Source organism: Odontesthes bonariensis, chromosome 15 (assembly GCF_027942865.1).
Source record: "Odontesthes bonariensis isolate fOdoBon6 chromosome 15, fOdoBon6.hap1, whole genome shotgun sequence".
In the NCBI taxonomy this organism is placed as follows: domain Eukaryota; kingdom Metazoa; phylum Chordata; class Actinopteri; order Atheriniformes; family Atherinopsidae; genus Odontesthes; species Odontesthes bonariensis.
This window is the reverse complement of record NC_134520.1, coordinates 17,491,369-17,506,445: the sequence shown is the minus strand read 5'-3', so window position 1 is coordinate 17,506,445 and position 15,077 is coordinate 17,491,369. Positions and strand designations below refer to the sequence as shown.

Sequence of the window (15,077 nt, the reverse complement as noted above, 5' to 3'; positions counted from 1 at the left end):
ATTAGTACAGTGGGACGTCCTGGCAGCACTTCCATCTTCTCAACCCCCTGTGCTGACTGTGCTGACTGTGCTGACCTGTCCGCTTGAGGCGCTATTTGCTAAGACATCAGACCGCTGATGATGAGGTAGATCCGCGGTGTGTAGATCCGCTCCCCGCCCATCTAGCCGCTGTGTTTCTGTGTGGGGCGTTCAGCTCGGCTTCGTCGCGTCTACCTTCCACCTCCAAGAATGGACTGACTTTCTGGCTCCACTACCCGCTGCCTCGTCCTCTGATTATCCAGCGTCGCTCGGTTCCGGGGATAAACGTTTAGAGTTGAACTCAAGCCGGCTGACATTTCAGGTTCTGAGCTGTTCCGCCTCGTCAGAGGAGTCGTGATTTATTTTTCCGCGATAATTTGTTGCCGTTGGCTGAAACTGGATTCAACTTAAACGAACCCGCAGACATTTTGTTATTTCTCAGTATTACATGGTGTTTCTTTCACTTCTTCATCACAGCGGTCGCAGATGGTCTAGAAGAGCGAGCTGAACGCTTGTGAAGGGCCAACTCGAGGCGAGGGAAGAAAGCGTTACTATCCGCTCGCTAGCTCAGTCCAGACGCTTCTTCAGTGTGCAAAAACGTTATTAATTTACTTGCGTTGAGCTCGCGCCGCGGCCGCTCGAGCGTTAAGGCGGAAAGCTCGCAACGGCGATAAATCATATTGACTGACAGCTTTTTGAAGAATTAGCTAGCTTAGCCAGAAAGGAGCCAGCGCCGATGGTGGTTTCCTGCTCGCACATACAGTAAATACGGAGTCGGGATAAGTACAGTTGAATGGTCTTCCATCAACCAGATAACACGCCGACTCGTTTGTCTCGCTAACGGCCGCAAAGTGCATCACTTATATACGGCTTGAATTTCTTTTTTTGGGGGGGGATCCATTAGCTACCGTTAGCTAGTCACACTGCTAACCCTGGACAGCTCCTGTACAAGGCAGGGCTAGCTTTGGACAAAGGACCAACGCAAGGGGCAAATATAAACACCGGGCACATAGTTTGTCGTGTTTGGGAAGGACAGCAACAAACAAGGAATTGACATGATGTTTCCACAATCAAGACACTCAGTAAGTAGTTTTAATTTGACATTTGTTCGGCAATTAGGGGCAGTAAGTGTTTATCCTGTGCATTAGTTAGGCAGGGGATACATGCAACTTGTTCGCATACAAAGGTTTCGTTATGAGACAGGATTATTGTGTAAAGTAGAAATGTTGGGTTTATATCTCTATTGTTTTGCTCGACGATAAAGACTATGAAAACGTTTCCTATGTGGTTAAAAACTGTTGGACTTTCTTCTAGATGGTGGCTTTTAAATCAAGCCAAGCACCTCTAATGAACGCTGTCACGTTTTACCAACATGCTTGTTACACCCTTTGGTGACATTTGTTTCCATCACCGAGCCAGAGGTTTGTCAAAAACAGTGGTGTCCACTCAACGTAACAACTGTAGTCTGCTCCATGCAGGTGGAGGTGGGGGTGGGGGTTTATGACTGGAAAATGCTCACATTTCTGTTCCCCTAAATCTCAAGTTTCCATGGTAACAGAAACTCAGTCCAGGGCATGCATTCATCAGTGATGTGGGCTCTCTCTGCCCATTGGTCAGACATTCATGTTTTAGAGACTGGCAGAACTGTGTCACTTGTCACAGGGGAACTATCCGGATGTGTCAGAGCTGTGATTCGATAAATCAGGGGCTAAAGTTAAATGATTATCGGTTTTGGCTGGTGTACTGGCTGAGAATGAGAATAAAAGCCCGGCTCCATCTATTAAGGAACATGCCCGCATCTTAGATATGCTGGGGTCTTCTGTATTTTCTTTTATCAGACGTCTGCAAAGGCGAAATTAATAAAAAATCTGCCTTCTGATTTTCCATTGCAAAATTTTTTTCTCCCCACCCATCATTGGTTCTTTCCCAGTAGAAGGGGCAAGGGTTGTTTGCTGAGGCTAAAGCCTAAACGTCTTGTGACATGAATGCTTTGCTCCTTTGGCAGTCAGTATGTGTAACGGCCTGATTGAGCTGCTCCGTGGTGCTGCTGCTGATGTGAGTTTTCAGACAAGGAAACGGGATGTCTGGTTGTGGGTGTGTGTGTGTGTGTGTGTGTGTGTGTGTGTGTGTACAAAAACGAGGCTGCTGCCTGAATATACTGAACAAGCAGGTTTTAACAATAGATTTATTTATTCTTTTATTGTCTTCTCTTGTGGCGTAGAGGATTTGTCAGACGAATATTGTGCAGGGATGGTTGAGGAAGCATGAGGAGGCATTGTTTTCACATAAGATCGACCACCGCAGAATCCTGGCCTGAACCCCGTTGAGAATAGCTGAGATCTGCTCAAGAAGACTCTACGCAGTGGTTTCCTCCTATTATCGATGCATGGTCTTTGCAAAAACAAGTGGAACTCTAGATGGACATAAATGTCTTGACATTGCATAAGCTTATCGAAATGTTGCCATGACAAATGCATACCATAATCAAAGCTGATGATGATCCAAGAAAATACTAGAAGTGACTTTTTTTTTTTTTGGCCAGGCAGTGTATGATTAATAAAAAAAACAAAATTGTTTCAGTATAAAGTTGGAAGTGTATCAGTTCTCATGGCGAGCATAGCTGGAACAGAGTACACTCCCGTTTGGTTTCTTTGTTACATAATTGAATTAGCCTCCTGAAGCATTGTGGAGGAACACGCAATAAGAGACAGATCAACAGCGCGAAACGTCGTGTTATTTTAAAGCTACGGCTGCACGAAAACGAAACGAGGTTTTTTTTTTAAAACGGGTACGAAAATTATTGCGGCCATACGGCAACGCTGTAAAGACGATGAAACGATGCAGTACACACGAAACACCTCTAGGTGCGCTGTAAGCCAACCCCACCGGTTACACCAGAACAATAGAAGAAGCAATGCGCATGCGTGTACGCCCCTACTTCTACCAGCGCGAAGCTCACGTTGTTCCTTCAACAACGCCGCTGTAGTTAGCAGTGTCTGCAGCAGTGCTGCTATCAATGTTGTGGGGTCCATGATGATCGCTGTCTGTCCTTGTTGTGTTGTCTTCTTCTTCCGGATTTTGAATGGAAGCCGCTTTTTGTTCTGGTCACTGACGTATGTGTATACGTCACTGCGTTAGCCATGTGGCTGACGCAGATATAAACAAATCCGTTTTCGCTGTAACAATGGAAACGAAACGACGCCGTTTTCAAATCTTCCCACTCTGGAACCCGTTCTCAAAAACTATCGTTTGGGGGTAGTGGGAACGCCGGCTCCGTGTGGCCGCGACAGCCAAACGATAAGAAAAAGTATCGTTTACAGTGAAAAACGTTTTCGTGTAGCCGTAGCCTTAGTGGGGCATCTTGTAGCCCTGCTTTCCATTCCCCCACCCCCCCTTTCCTTTGGGTTGAAATGGTGGAGGTGTCGCCTCCTAATGGGCTAAGACTTCCGTCACCTTTTCCAAGGTGAGAGCAGATGGGCGACTCTACTCCTGTCTGAATTTCATTGTTTTAATCCAATTGAGTGCCGTCGTGCTGCTCGATTGGACTATTACAACCACGGGGCCGCAGGATTAAAACTGGGGTTTGGAATTTTAACATGTTTCCTCACCAAGGGCTGCTTCGGTCTTAAGCGACTACAACCAGTCACTCCAAATTTCATATATATATATGTCTTTCATCTTCAAGTCCTACCTGTCTTCAGCTACTGGTGCTGTTGGGCTCCAAGGATGGGGTGGGGGAATGGTGACACCCATATAGATGTGAGAGTTACAGATAAGGAGCTGGAGGATAAGAGAGTTACTATGCTGCCTCATAATGACAATTGATGGATCTCTCAAGCTCTCTCGGTCCCCACTGAACCAGCTTTCCTATACGTATTCCTTTTCTTAGAATGGTAACATTAGCGTTGCAGTTCCACTCTACATTACATTTACACACTGAGGAATCCTCGCATGTCAGATGTGTTTAATCTACAGCAGCGAGGACTCGAAAGAGGAAGGTGAATTGGTGGTGGCGGCAATGTGGTCATGCTTTATTTAAAATAATATTGAAGCGTTTCCTGTGTGAATCTTAAACACTATTGCCTTTACTGAGATACTTCCTGAAATGTACGTGAGGGGCTTAATGCCAGAGGATATTCTGTTTTTAGCTGTTTTTATGTATTTATGCAACTCAGGCCGATTCTCTTGTCTGATTCTAGGCTTTTCCCTGTGTGGAGGGTCACTGCTTTTTAATTAGTTTATTTTTTCCCAGTAATGCTTGGTCGATATGTGCTAATGGCTTCACATTTTCCTGGTGTGGCATTCTGTTGTAGTTATATACTTGCATAGGTTTTAAGCTTTAACACTCAAATAAAAAGTAAACTTACTGTTTCAGACAGCATCTTCTAAGAGTCTCTTTCTGGGCTGTTTTTAGTGAAGAAAAAGTACCTGCTCCCGAATAAAATGCAAGGCAGGATTCGGGGTCCATTTGAAACTTTTGGCATTTCCAAAAACCAAGTGGCCGACCAGTTTAAAGACAACGAACAACTGTTCTCTCAAAACTTGCAATTGATGATGTAAACTGACTGAAAACAACACAACATTTGAAGTCCAGAGAACAGTTTGAGAATCAGTTGCAGACTTTTTTTCCACACTGGCCCTAAATAGCATTATTAGGCTCTCTGCATGAGATGGGTCGCAACAACTACTAACCAAAGACCCATTGAGACCAGATAGCTCAAGCGGCCCTCTGAGAACGTTCCTTCATCTTATCTTGTTGCAGTCGCATCGCAGATGGGAACACGCTGACGTTAACAGCCAGCAGGTGCTACACAAGTCAAAATTATGACGCAACTCCTCTGTCAAGTATAGGCCTTATGAAACCGAAACCTCACTGCCGGTTCCTTAGTGTTTTTGTTTATTTTCGTAACAGCGGGTTCCGATGTTGGATTAGTATGTTCAGTTTACATGCAGCTGCATCATCTGAACCAATCATTGTATAGTTACATAACATACACCCCCCCCTAAAAAAAATATTGTGATGGCTCCTTTCCTGAAATAGAAGATAAAAGAAAAAGAAATTGTGTAAACTGGAATCGGCCACAGTGCCTGAGGTGTAGACTCAATAAAGAGAGGGGGTACTCCTCCTCTTAGGCTGCGGCTACACGAAAACGTTTTTCACTGTAAACGATACTTTTTCTTATCGTTTCGCTGTCGCGGCCACACGGAGCCGGCGTTCCCACTACCCCAAAACGATAGTTTTTGAGAACGGGTTCCAGAGTGGGAAAGTTTGAAAACGAGGTTGTTTCGTTTCCATTATTACAGCGAAAACGTTTTTGCGTCAGTCAAACGTTGACGCTGTGAGACTTATCTATTGTCTCACAGCGTGGCGTGACACAGTGGCGTGTGTACTGCATCGTTTCATCGTTTTCATCCGTTTTCGTCTGGACCTGAGTCTTTACAGCAGCGTTGCCGTGTGGTTGCAAGAATTTTCGTACCCGTTTTTTAAAAAAAAACCTCGTTTCGTTTCCGTGTAGCCGTAGCCTCAGATTGTAAACTATGTAAAGATCTCTGAAGTCCGAAAACACCTAGAGATTCCTGAGTGGCACAAGGGTGGAGCGTATGAGGCAGGAAAAATCCGATAAGCATCTGGTGGAAAATGCAGTGTTTCGGCATGTTGGTGGAAGAGGCTCCCTTCCTATTCATAATGTTGACTTTTTAATTTTTTTTCATATCAGTATTGCATGTATTTAGACATATGGCCAATATCAACAAGTGAATGGGAGGCGGTATACAGACAAGAGGAAGAGAGTATGAAGCAGCAACTGCTGTCGGCACGGTCACTCACTTTGAATTCAGCAGAAGATTACCTACTTTATTCACACATGAGCTCACTCTGGTCATTTTCTGTTCTTGTTACAAGGGAGCTGACTGGATAAACACAGTAAGGTGCTGTTTACACATACCCGGGTATTTTGATAAACGAAGACCTTTCCCTTCGTTTGTGCCTTTCGTTTATACACAAACGGAGTTTTTTCCTCTGAAAACGAGGCATAAAATTACTCCGGCAAAAGTGAAGTTTTTTTAAAAACTCCGTTTAGCGTTTGTGTATAAACTGGTTGAACGAGACAAAAACGGAGTTTTGGGTAATATCTGCGGTAAAAGACCGACGTCCATTGTTTATCTGGCAAGCATGGAGGTACTAGCAGCATTTCTGTTTTTAAGAGCTATACTCGCTTGTGTGCTTTTGAAAATTAAAGTCATACAGTGTATTGACCAACAAAGACGCATTAGGGCTCGGAGGGCAGCAATTGCGGAGCTTCTTTTGGCAGACAGAGCCTGGCCATACCACCGCCAGCGACGGCGATTCTGGGTTAGACCCGGACGGACTGCGTATTTATGCTGATCAATGTAGACGTGTTTTTTTTTTAAAAACGGGGCTGTGTGGACCTAGTTATTTTTGCAAACGAAGGTTAGAAAATATGCGTTTATCAAAATACCCGGGTATGTGTAAACAGCACCTAAGTCTGGACCAAATGCCCCTGACATTTAGGCTTTCACATCCAGCCCATTCAGAAATTGAATACAGAATTTAGTGGGATTTATTTTCTTAAAAACCAAAGTATCTAAAAACAAAGTGTCAGTGGTTATGTTTATTTCAGACCGTCTAGAAGACCTACTGTAGCTTTAGGAGGTTTAGCAGGGATTTTTAAATTTTTTATTTCAATGGGCACATTTTAATCCCCTCCTGCATGTCACAGGCACAGTTCATTGGTTTAAGAGCAAAAAGCCTCATTTAATCGTGGCACTGTGCCTGACCCAGTTGACAGCATTTGCCATATTGTTTGGGTGTTGATTAATCTTAATGCAGCTTCAAACAAAGCTGGCTGTGGTATGAAAGTCCGGCTCTGGCACCAACAGAAAGGCTTGGTGCCAGAGCCGGACTGTAGCACGAGTAATATGGAAGGGAAATCTCTGAAGTCCCTTGAGCTCATGCTTGAATGCAGAGATGGCCACAGGTTGTACGCACACACAACCACCCCTACCCCCTCCTCCTTGTCTCCCTTTATCATGCGCTTCCTCCCAGATCTGATGTAGTGGTGGGAGGGTCAGGGGCAGAGGGTGCACAGGCATTATTAAGCCCACTTGAATTAACAGAACAGCCCCCAGCCTTTCCTCTAAAGCCTCCAGCTGGGGGGAGCTTAATCCCCATGGTCCCCTGTCTCGCCCATTAAACAAACTCCCCCCCGCCCCTGCTCTGTCGCTCTGCTGCACACATATACACACACACACTTTCCTGTGTGTGTGTGTTAGTAACAAACCTGGCAATGTGTCTGTTGATTGGGCACCGGACGTTAGTGCGCGTGCACACAGAAGAATAAAGCATCAGAAATCTACAGAATGCCCAAATATAAACTGTTGCTCTCCTCCCTGCAGGTAATTATTGCTCTGGTACATGCGTAGGAATAAAAGGATTTCTTTTTTTTTTCTTTACATCAATAACGAGCACACACACACACACACACACACACAGGCATTCTTGCCAGCCTCAAGGGTCTTATCTGCTTTTTGTATCTGGGGAACAAATTGAATGTGGGTCTTGACACACGCGGGCCAGCAGATGTCTGGGTTGTTGAGGTTAGGCCAGCTGATTAGCATGACAAACACAGCCCTGCAGCCCACCATCCCCCCCCTTACCCAAAATCATCACCAACCTGCAGGAGGCCGTGCTTCAGAGTGGTCGAGTGGAGGCCATGGGTCACAGGTGATGTTGATTTTTGTGAAGGGCCACAGTGCATTATTGTCTAAATGCTTTGTTGAAAGGGAGGGGTGTAGACTGGTGCAGCTCTTCTCTTGTTGAACACACACACACACTCGCACACAAACACAGTTGGCAGGGTAACATGCTGTGTCAAGGCGAGCCATGGTTACAGCTCGACTGGGCCTTTTTAACTGGAGCACCGTCTTTGTCCCAGTATACATAAACAGGAGCAGAACGTATTTATCGACTGAAGCGTGTCCAACCCTGCAACACCGTGGCCTGTATACGTGAATGTTCAAGACATTGTGCTGCTTCTAATTCGCTCTGTGGGAGATCATTGTGCATATAGCTGAATCCACGTTGCGTTTAACTTACTTGAATGGTGATTCTTGTCAGATGATGCTGCGGTTATGAAATCAGGATTTTATTAGAGCAGATCGACAGTGTGTATGTGCTTTAAGAGGCCGCACGCGGCTATTTTCAGTCGCAGTTTCTAATGCGTTCAGCTGTATGACAAAAGAAAATATCGCATATTCACTCATATTTTTCAGTTTCTTTTGTCGCAAAGCTAAACGCAAATTCATCTGACAAAATCACCTTAAAGAGAACATGTAAATAAAGAGTTGGTCCCATTTAAGTTTAGTTGAGCGTATACATGCAGAGTGATTCGATCCCCAGCCGCCTTACCTGGGTGGTACCTGTAGTTCCTATAACTATTTAGCTCCTTCTCCGAGGTCGGGTCTTTTCATAGTTCTTATAGAACGAATCTAACGGAGGTGTGTGGTGGTCGGTAGCTACACCCCATGTCATGCTATCACGGCTGAAATGTTTCCTCATAGACACAGACACAACCTGCGGGTGTTTAATAAGTTAAACTTACACTGGTCTCATTTGTCTGCAGCGCTCTGCTCTCCTTTCTTCCTTCATGAAATGAAAAAGTATCGTCTCCTGACTCTCTGTGTGCTCTTCCAGCCTCGATATTAGACGCCTGATGTGATTGTCCATGATTAATATCACCATCATGCAGACCATAAACACAGTGGCCTCCCCGCTCTCCATATTAGCTTCTTGGTGGTGTTTTTTCTACTCTCCTTACTTTTACCGTTTTGTTTTGTGTTTGAATGTAGCGCTAAACGGCTAACGGCTAACACGTCACTGAAGCAGACGGCTGTGCGTGGCGCATCAGTCCCTATCAGGTCCCGACTCATGTGCGAATGCAGACTGAAACAGTTCCGCTGGGGAAGGATAGTTATCAGAACGAAATTCGAGGAGGGTAGTTCTGATAACTACTTTCTTAGAACGGTCTGTCCGAAAGCGGCTTTTGAGTAGCCAAAGAACACATCCTATGTGAACACATGGCTGATTATTTTACATTGTAGATGATCTTAATTTGGCACATGATCTGCTTTGTAGCTTTTCAGTCAATCGATAAATCAGTAAATAACGGCGCCGTCTAAGCTTGGAAAGGGTGTATTGTCACCTCATTTGAATACGTTTCATGCTAATTCTTTACGCGCAGAATATAATTTCTATATACACCAGGTCCATTATAAAGCTGTTTTGAAAAACACTTAAAAATCAGTGCTAATAATGTACAATACAAATGATAAAGATTTGATTCAAATATACGATCTTGTTGCCTGGCTCCAGCTCAAAAGGCCCGTTTCCACTATGCAATCCGGTACGGGTCGGTCCAGAACGGTTCGCTTATTTCAGTGTTTCCACTACCACGAAAGCGTACCGGTCCCATGGTACCCGTTAACATGTTTGTAACCCTTCTGCTTGGGATACCTAGCACACAGGACCGGTTCCAGACTCTGCTCTCCGTTGTTGGTGAGGAGGCTGTGCAGCGGGAGCTCGATGGCGCTGCGCCAAATGAAAACGTTTTCCAGCTGATTGCCGCAAAAATGGCAGAGTGGTTTCAACTGGACCGCGAGCCAGTGTCGCATTAGGCTGAAGAAGCTTCGGAGCCATTACCGGCGGATCAAGGACCAAAACAGCAGGAGCGGCGTGGACCGAAAACACTGGAGGTGGTTCTAAATTATGGATGCTATTTATGCTTCGGCACGCACTCCGCCCACCCCCGAGGGTCCCCTTTGTACAGTGGGAACGCAAAGCTGACCCGAACCGTACTGACAGTGGAAACGAGGCTAAATTAAACTTTTACTTCTTTTTTCTTTTTATTTCACTGGTCTTACATCTGCAGCCATTGACCATGACAACAAAACTGGCATTCAGTTGTTTGAAAGAGCATTGTGCAAGGAATATTCCTCGCTCTGTGATTTAAGTGCACTTAGCTGACGGTACAAACCAGGTCGCCTCTGGCTTGCAGGAAATCTTTGTGCTTTAAAACATGTTCTATGAGTGACGACGCACCCTGCTGGGAACTCACACCTGGTGGTCTTTGGAAACTTCTCAGGAAGATGAATCACAATTTTCATATTGGCAAGGACAAGAACCTGCAAGAAAGCTTGTTGCGAATGTGGTTTATTGCTGTTGCACATATTTCTACAATTATAATTGAAGACAAATTCTTCTGTGGTATCAACTGTGGTGTTTTTGGAGAAACCCTAGGACAGGAACTCAATTGCCGGGCGAGGTAGGACCATTTTTTAAGTGTAGTTGTATCCGAGCTGACGAGCTGTATCTGCTCCTCTTGGACAGCTTGGGCCTCTTGCTTTACACAGTAATGCATTACACAGTGTAATGCAGCAAATTTACCAGAAGGAACATGAATATGAATTAAAAACAGATGTCAGCTGACTTGTACCATGGTTTTGATTTTTCTCAAGTCTGCAGGGGATACGGACGTAAATCTGAGTGTCTTTCTGCCGCATCCAGGACAACAGCAGCTCGTCATTGTGGAGGTGAAACTTAGTATAGGCTGTCATTTTACAAATCCTTAAGTAACTGACAGCTATATGTGAATGGGAGAATCTTTTGTTGTCTCTTTACATTATGCTCCCTTAGCTTATTTGTATGTGCAAATGTGTCTGTCTTTTCATGCAAGGCTTAAAGATGTTTATGAGGGGAGAAAAAAATGGTAATGAGGTGCGCTTATGTGTGTTTGCGTGCATGTTCACACAATCAAGAGCTTACTGGGTTGTGTGTGTGTGTGGGAGGGAACGCAGAGGGTGTGTGGAGTGGGGAACTGCATCAGTATTCAGTAATGGATTCCTAGAGGGGGAATGTGGGAGGTGGGAAGTAAAAGGAGGGTGGTTGTGGATGGAGTAACCCCCTCCCCAGAGCAAAACGGTGCGATGGGCTGGAATAATGCTGCTCCACGGGAATTGGCTTGATTGGACCAGCCTGACCAAAGCCAGCAGACCTGCCAGAATGAAAGCGACTGCACGAGTTAAGAAAGGGAACTAGCTGCTGTGTTTATGTACAAAAGAGCAGTAATTCTGTGTATGAAGGAAACGTGCCCCACCAAAGCACCTTTCACTGTGAGGATTCCCAGTAAGGTAATGAAAACCAGAGGAAATGGACATCCACTGGTTTGTGTCGTGTAGTTTACAAAATACATGTCACCGCCTGACTAGCAGTGCTGGGATTTGCACACCAGGACTCGGCAGTCCTATCATTATCGAATATGCTTGATGTCATGCTTCGCGTATCCAGTAGGACAACCTGTTAGTTTTGTCACCCAGGCTAAAAGAAATTCCTCAGTGTTATAAGATGCAAGCGTTACACTGGTGAAGAGACGTTGCGTCGGATGTGTGTAAGAAGAGCAAATATTATGTATGAAGTCCAGTTTGAGTGGGAGATGTGACATTCATGACTTATCAGACTCTTGAACACTCCACAGTGTCATCCAGCATTACCTGACACTGTTTTACAACTGCAGGTTTTGTCAGTTTCAAAACAACAGCAACAAGAGTGACGACCGTGAACACGAACGCAGTGCTTGTCAAACTAAATGTAATTTTATTGGTGTAAAGGATTATTCATCTTTTTATTGGTTAAGCCCTCAGCTAAAAATCCTTTTAAGACTTTTGATATGCAACATTGAGTATGTTTGCATGCACACTTAAATCAAGCTGCGGATGCAGGCGTTTCATTGAGCTACGCTTCTTCTCCCAGTGTACGAGCTCACTTGAAGAAACCATTTATTGATGAGGTGATAAGAAGTGCAACTCCACCACAATGTGTGGTGATGGGCCCTCTTATAGTTATTTCAAGGACAAAATCGACTTTGCCTTAAATTAAATGAAAATATTAAAGGTGCAGGCGAAGGCATCTCATACACTCTTTAAGCACCTTACGTGACTTTAAACATCCATTCTAAGTGACATATGGAAAATATTGAGATTTCAGCTATTGGTATGGAAATGATTGGGACTCGTTTGCAAATACTCAAAACTCATTCATTTGGTTTAAAACCGAGGGAAAGAAAGAGAAATAAAACTTTAATACCACAGAGTTGGCGCTGGGAACCAGGTGAGATGATGAAACAAAAGTCCCCTGCTGTCAGCCAGATGCCAGCACTGCTTTTGCTGTCCACTTACTTGTTGCAAACTTTGGGACTAATCATCTTTTCTTCCCCGTATTTCCTCCCTCGCTGGCTTTTGTAAGTAATAACCTTGGTTTTTACAAGCAGGCATCAATCATCTGCACAACCATTTGGGGTGTAATCTTAAGGCGCCCCTTCTGCGAGCCTGGCTTTAATCTCAGCCATGGTCTCCAAACCAACAGCACTGTCAGCCTCGCCACTTTCCCCACTCTTGACAAATTGCCCATTTCCCTTGGCTTCGCAATCTCTGCACTCTGTCCCCGTGGTGTGTGTGTGTGTGTGTGTTATAGCGTGCCTCCCCCACCTTATGTTTGTGTATTATGTGTAGTCAAGTGCATTTTTTGTGCATAAGTTCATCTTTGTTTGCAGGGCTGTGTGTGTGTGTGTTTGTGCTGAGCGCTTGGCTGGCCTTGCGCGGGGGGGGTCAAGATAGTTCTGCAGTGGGGAGGGAAGGCAAGCTATGCCAATCCTGTGTTTGCAAGGGCACTTCACTCGAAGTGATAAAAGTAGAATAATCCCCTTTAAAGCGTCTTAACGAGGTCAAATCTGTTGGGCTGCGAGAGGGGTGGGTGTGTGTGTTGTGGGGATAACGCTGCAGAAATGGGGGTAAGCCTCTGCTTAGTTTGCGAGAGATAATAATCAAAATAAAATTCTTGGCCGAAACAAGATTAGGCTCTCCCTACGCTGTAAAACCCCTGTCCAGAGCTGGCTGAAGACACAATCCTCTTCCTCCGCCTCTCGTCCTGCACACATACAAACTCTGAGCAGCTAGCATAGCAAGGCTTCCTTTTGGCCCAGACAGTTGGCCAGGGTTAGTTTGGATATGGGCCAGTTAGCTCTGTCCCCCTCTTAGATCACTGGGCTCATATGCTTCAGTCCAAACGCTAATCTGGGATATTTAGATGGAATTGTTTGGTTGGAGCTATTCTTAGATGGAGGATGCGATCTTGTTTGGCACTGGTGTATTAGCAAAAGCCTTAAGCCCTCAACGTCTGGCTCGGCAAGTCATGTCAAAATTAACTTTTGCCCAAAGGTGAAATGGAAACTCTGTGTTGTGTTGACCAACACAGATCAGATGTGAATGGGTGAATGGTTTGAATGTAGGCATCCATACTGACAAAGAAAATTGTCATATCTTTGATCACCTTTATCTGCTTATCATGCTATGTGATGCTAAATGCCCTCACATCTAAACTCCGCTTAATCTGTCCACTCTCCGTGCTTTAAATAAGGGCATTTATAATGTATGCAACAGTACCAGATTTGGGTGTCAGGTCTGATACACTTCTGCCTGTATATTGTACACAAAACCCTAGAAATTCTCACATACAGTTAAAGCAGTAGAACTGTGTGGTGATATGACACTTAACTCTCATTGGCTGAGCAGGAGATGGATTTTAAAAAGCCAGTGGTTTGGACGTATTTAAGATGAGCAATGATGATTTGTGTAAAAGATCAAAGACGTTTGATAACGCATCATTTGGCCCAAGTTTACATGGAGTCGAAAGGTTTGCTTATGGTAGAAACCGGACAGAGCAACAACCAAACGTGGCAGCAAAGAATCAAGAGAAAATGTTTAAAGACATTTTAATAACTGAAGCTGAAGCTTTTTTTTTTTCTTCTCTTCTACGATCCTTTCACCAAAATTCAGTCACTGTTGTCCTATGAGTCACTAAATGATAGAAGTTGCTTTTTTGATAAAAATATGTGGACAATGTCACAAAGTTGGCTTCAATGAGGAGAAGCTGTAAGTGACAGCTCCCCTTGTTGCTGACTAATACAGATGGAAAGGCGGGGGTGGGGCTGATTCTAGAGTGACGAGAAAGACGCATTGCGTGGCTTTACAGGAAACTGATAGGGTGAGATTATATGGGTTCTTAATGATATTGTTCGATCAATATCTTGTTTTAAAAGTAAAAAGATATAAATCATAAAGAATGTTTACGGCCCAGCCATTACTCTCACGCTTGATAAGTGGCTGTTAGTGATCTGGGATTTCATCACCTTTTCAGTCCTGTGGAAGCCAAGTATGAAACTCCAAGTTGTCACCATCTCATAGAGGCTGTCTCACTTAAAGTACCTTATATCAGCTTCACCACTGCTATCTGGACTAAATGTGTCTGACCAGTGGTAATGATAGTGGTAACCTTCATGCTACAAGTCCTGCATTATCATCGTGTTCCTACATCCATACTTGGCAAAAGGAAGTGCACAAATGCAAGTGTGTGTACTTGCATTTGTCAGTAAGTGATATCCTCGAATAATAATTTGTTAGCGTCCATCCTTTACACCCAAAGTGAGCAGTGGGAGTCTGTCATGGACAGAAGAGGCGTGTTGCTTAAATGGCATCCTTGAGGCTGTTGCCACAGAACAAACAGACAACCTGGCAATGAAAATAAGCCAACTGTTCGTCATTGGGGATCTTCTGCATTCATTTAAGAGTGGGAGTGAGATAACATCCAGTCATTAGTGAGTGATTACAATGCCAAGGCTCCACCACCGCCCACCCCCCCAAACACACAAACACTCACACGTATAACGCACACAAACACACTCCAACTGAGATGTAAACAGTCAGGGAGTGCTCCAGGAAATACAATCCCCTCACTGCAGCTACCCCGAGGCAGGATTTATACTGAGGAGGATGTTTTCCAATGTTTCCTGCTGTTATTCTGCGCCTGTCTCTGTCTGCACCCTGTTTTTGTGTACTCAGTTTGTGTGTCTAAATGCTTAACTGTATTCATTTATTGTTGGTGTGTCTAATCACTTGTGTGATCTCTGTGTGTGTGTGTGTGTGTGTGTGTG

At 44.5% G+C, this 15,077-nt stretch overlaps 1 protein-coding gene across 3 annotated transcripts in view; it reads left to right on the top strand.

Moving 5' to 3' along the window:
- Window positions 1–173: 173 nt before the first annotated feature.
- tle5 (TLE family member 5, transcriptional modulator) overlaps window positions 174–15,077 on the top strand; it is a 40,901-nt gene continuing 25,997 nt past the window's right edge. Inside the window, exons 1-2 of one of the 3 annotated variants that reach the window (XM_075485272.1) lie at window positions 174–1,100; window positions 10,552–10,626. In XM_075485272.1, coding sequence (XP_075341387.1) covers window positions 1,074–1,100; window positions 10,552–10,626 — 102 coding nt within the window. In that variant the 5' untranslated portion in view covers window positions 174–1,073. The remainder of the gene's footprint in view (window positions 1,101–10,551; window positions 10,627–15,077) is intronic. The other 2 variants (XM_075485271.1, XM_075485273.1) reach the window with 2 other exon arrangements.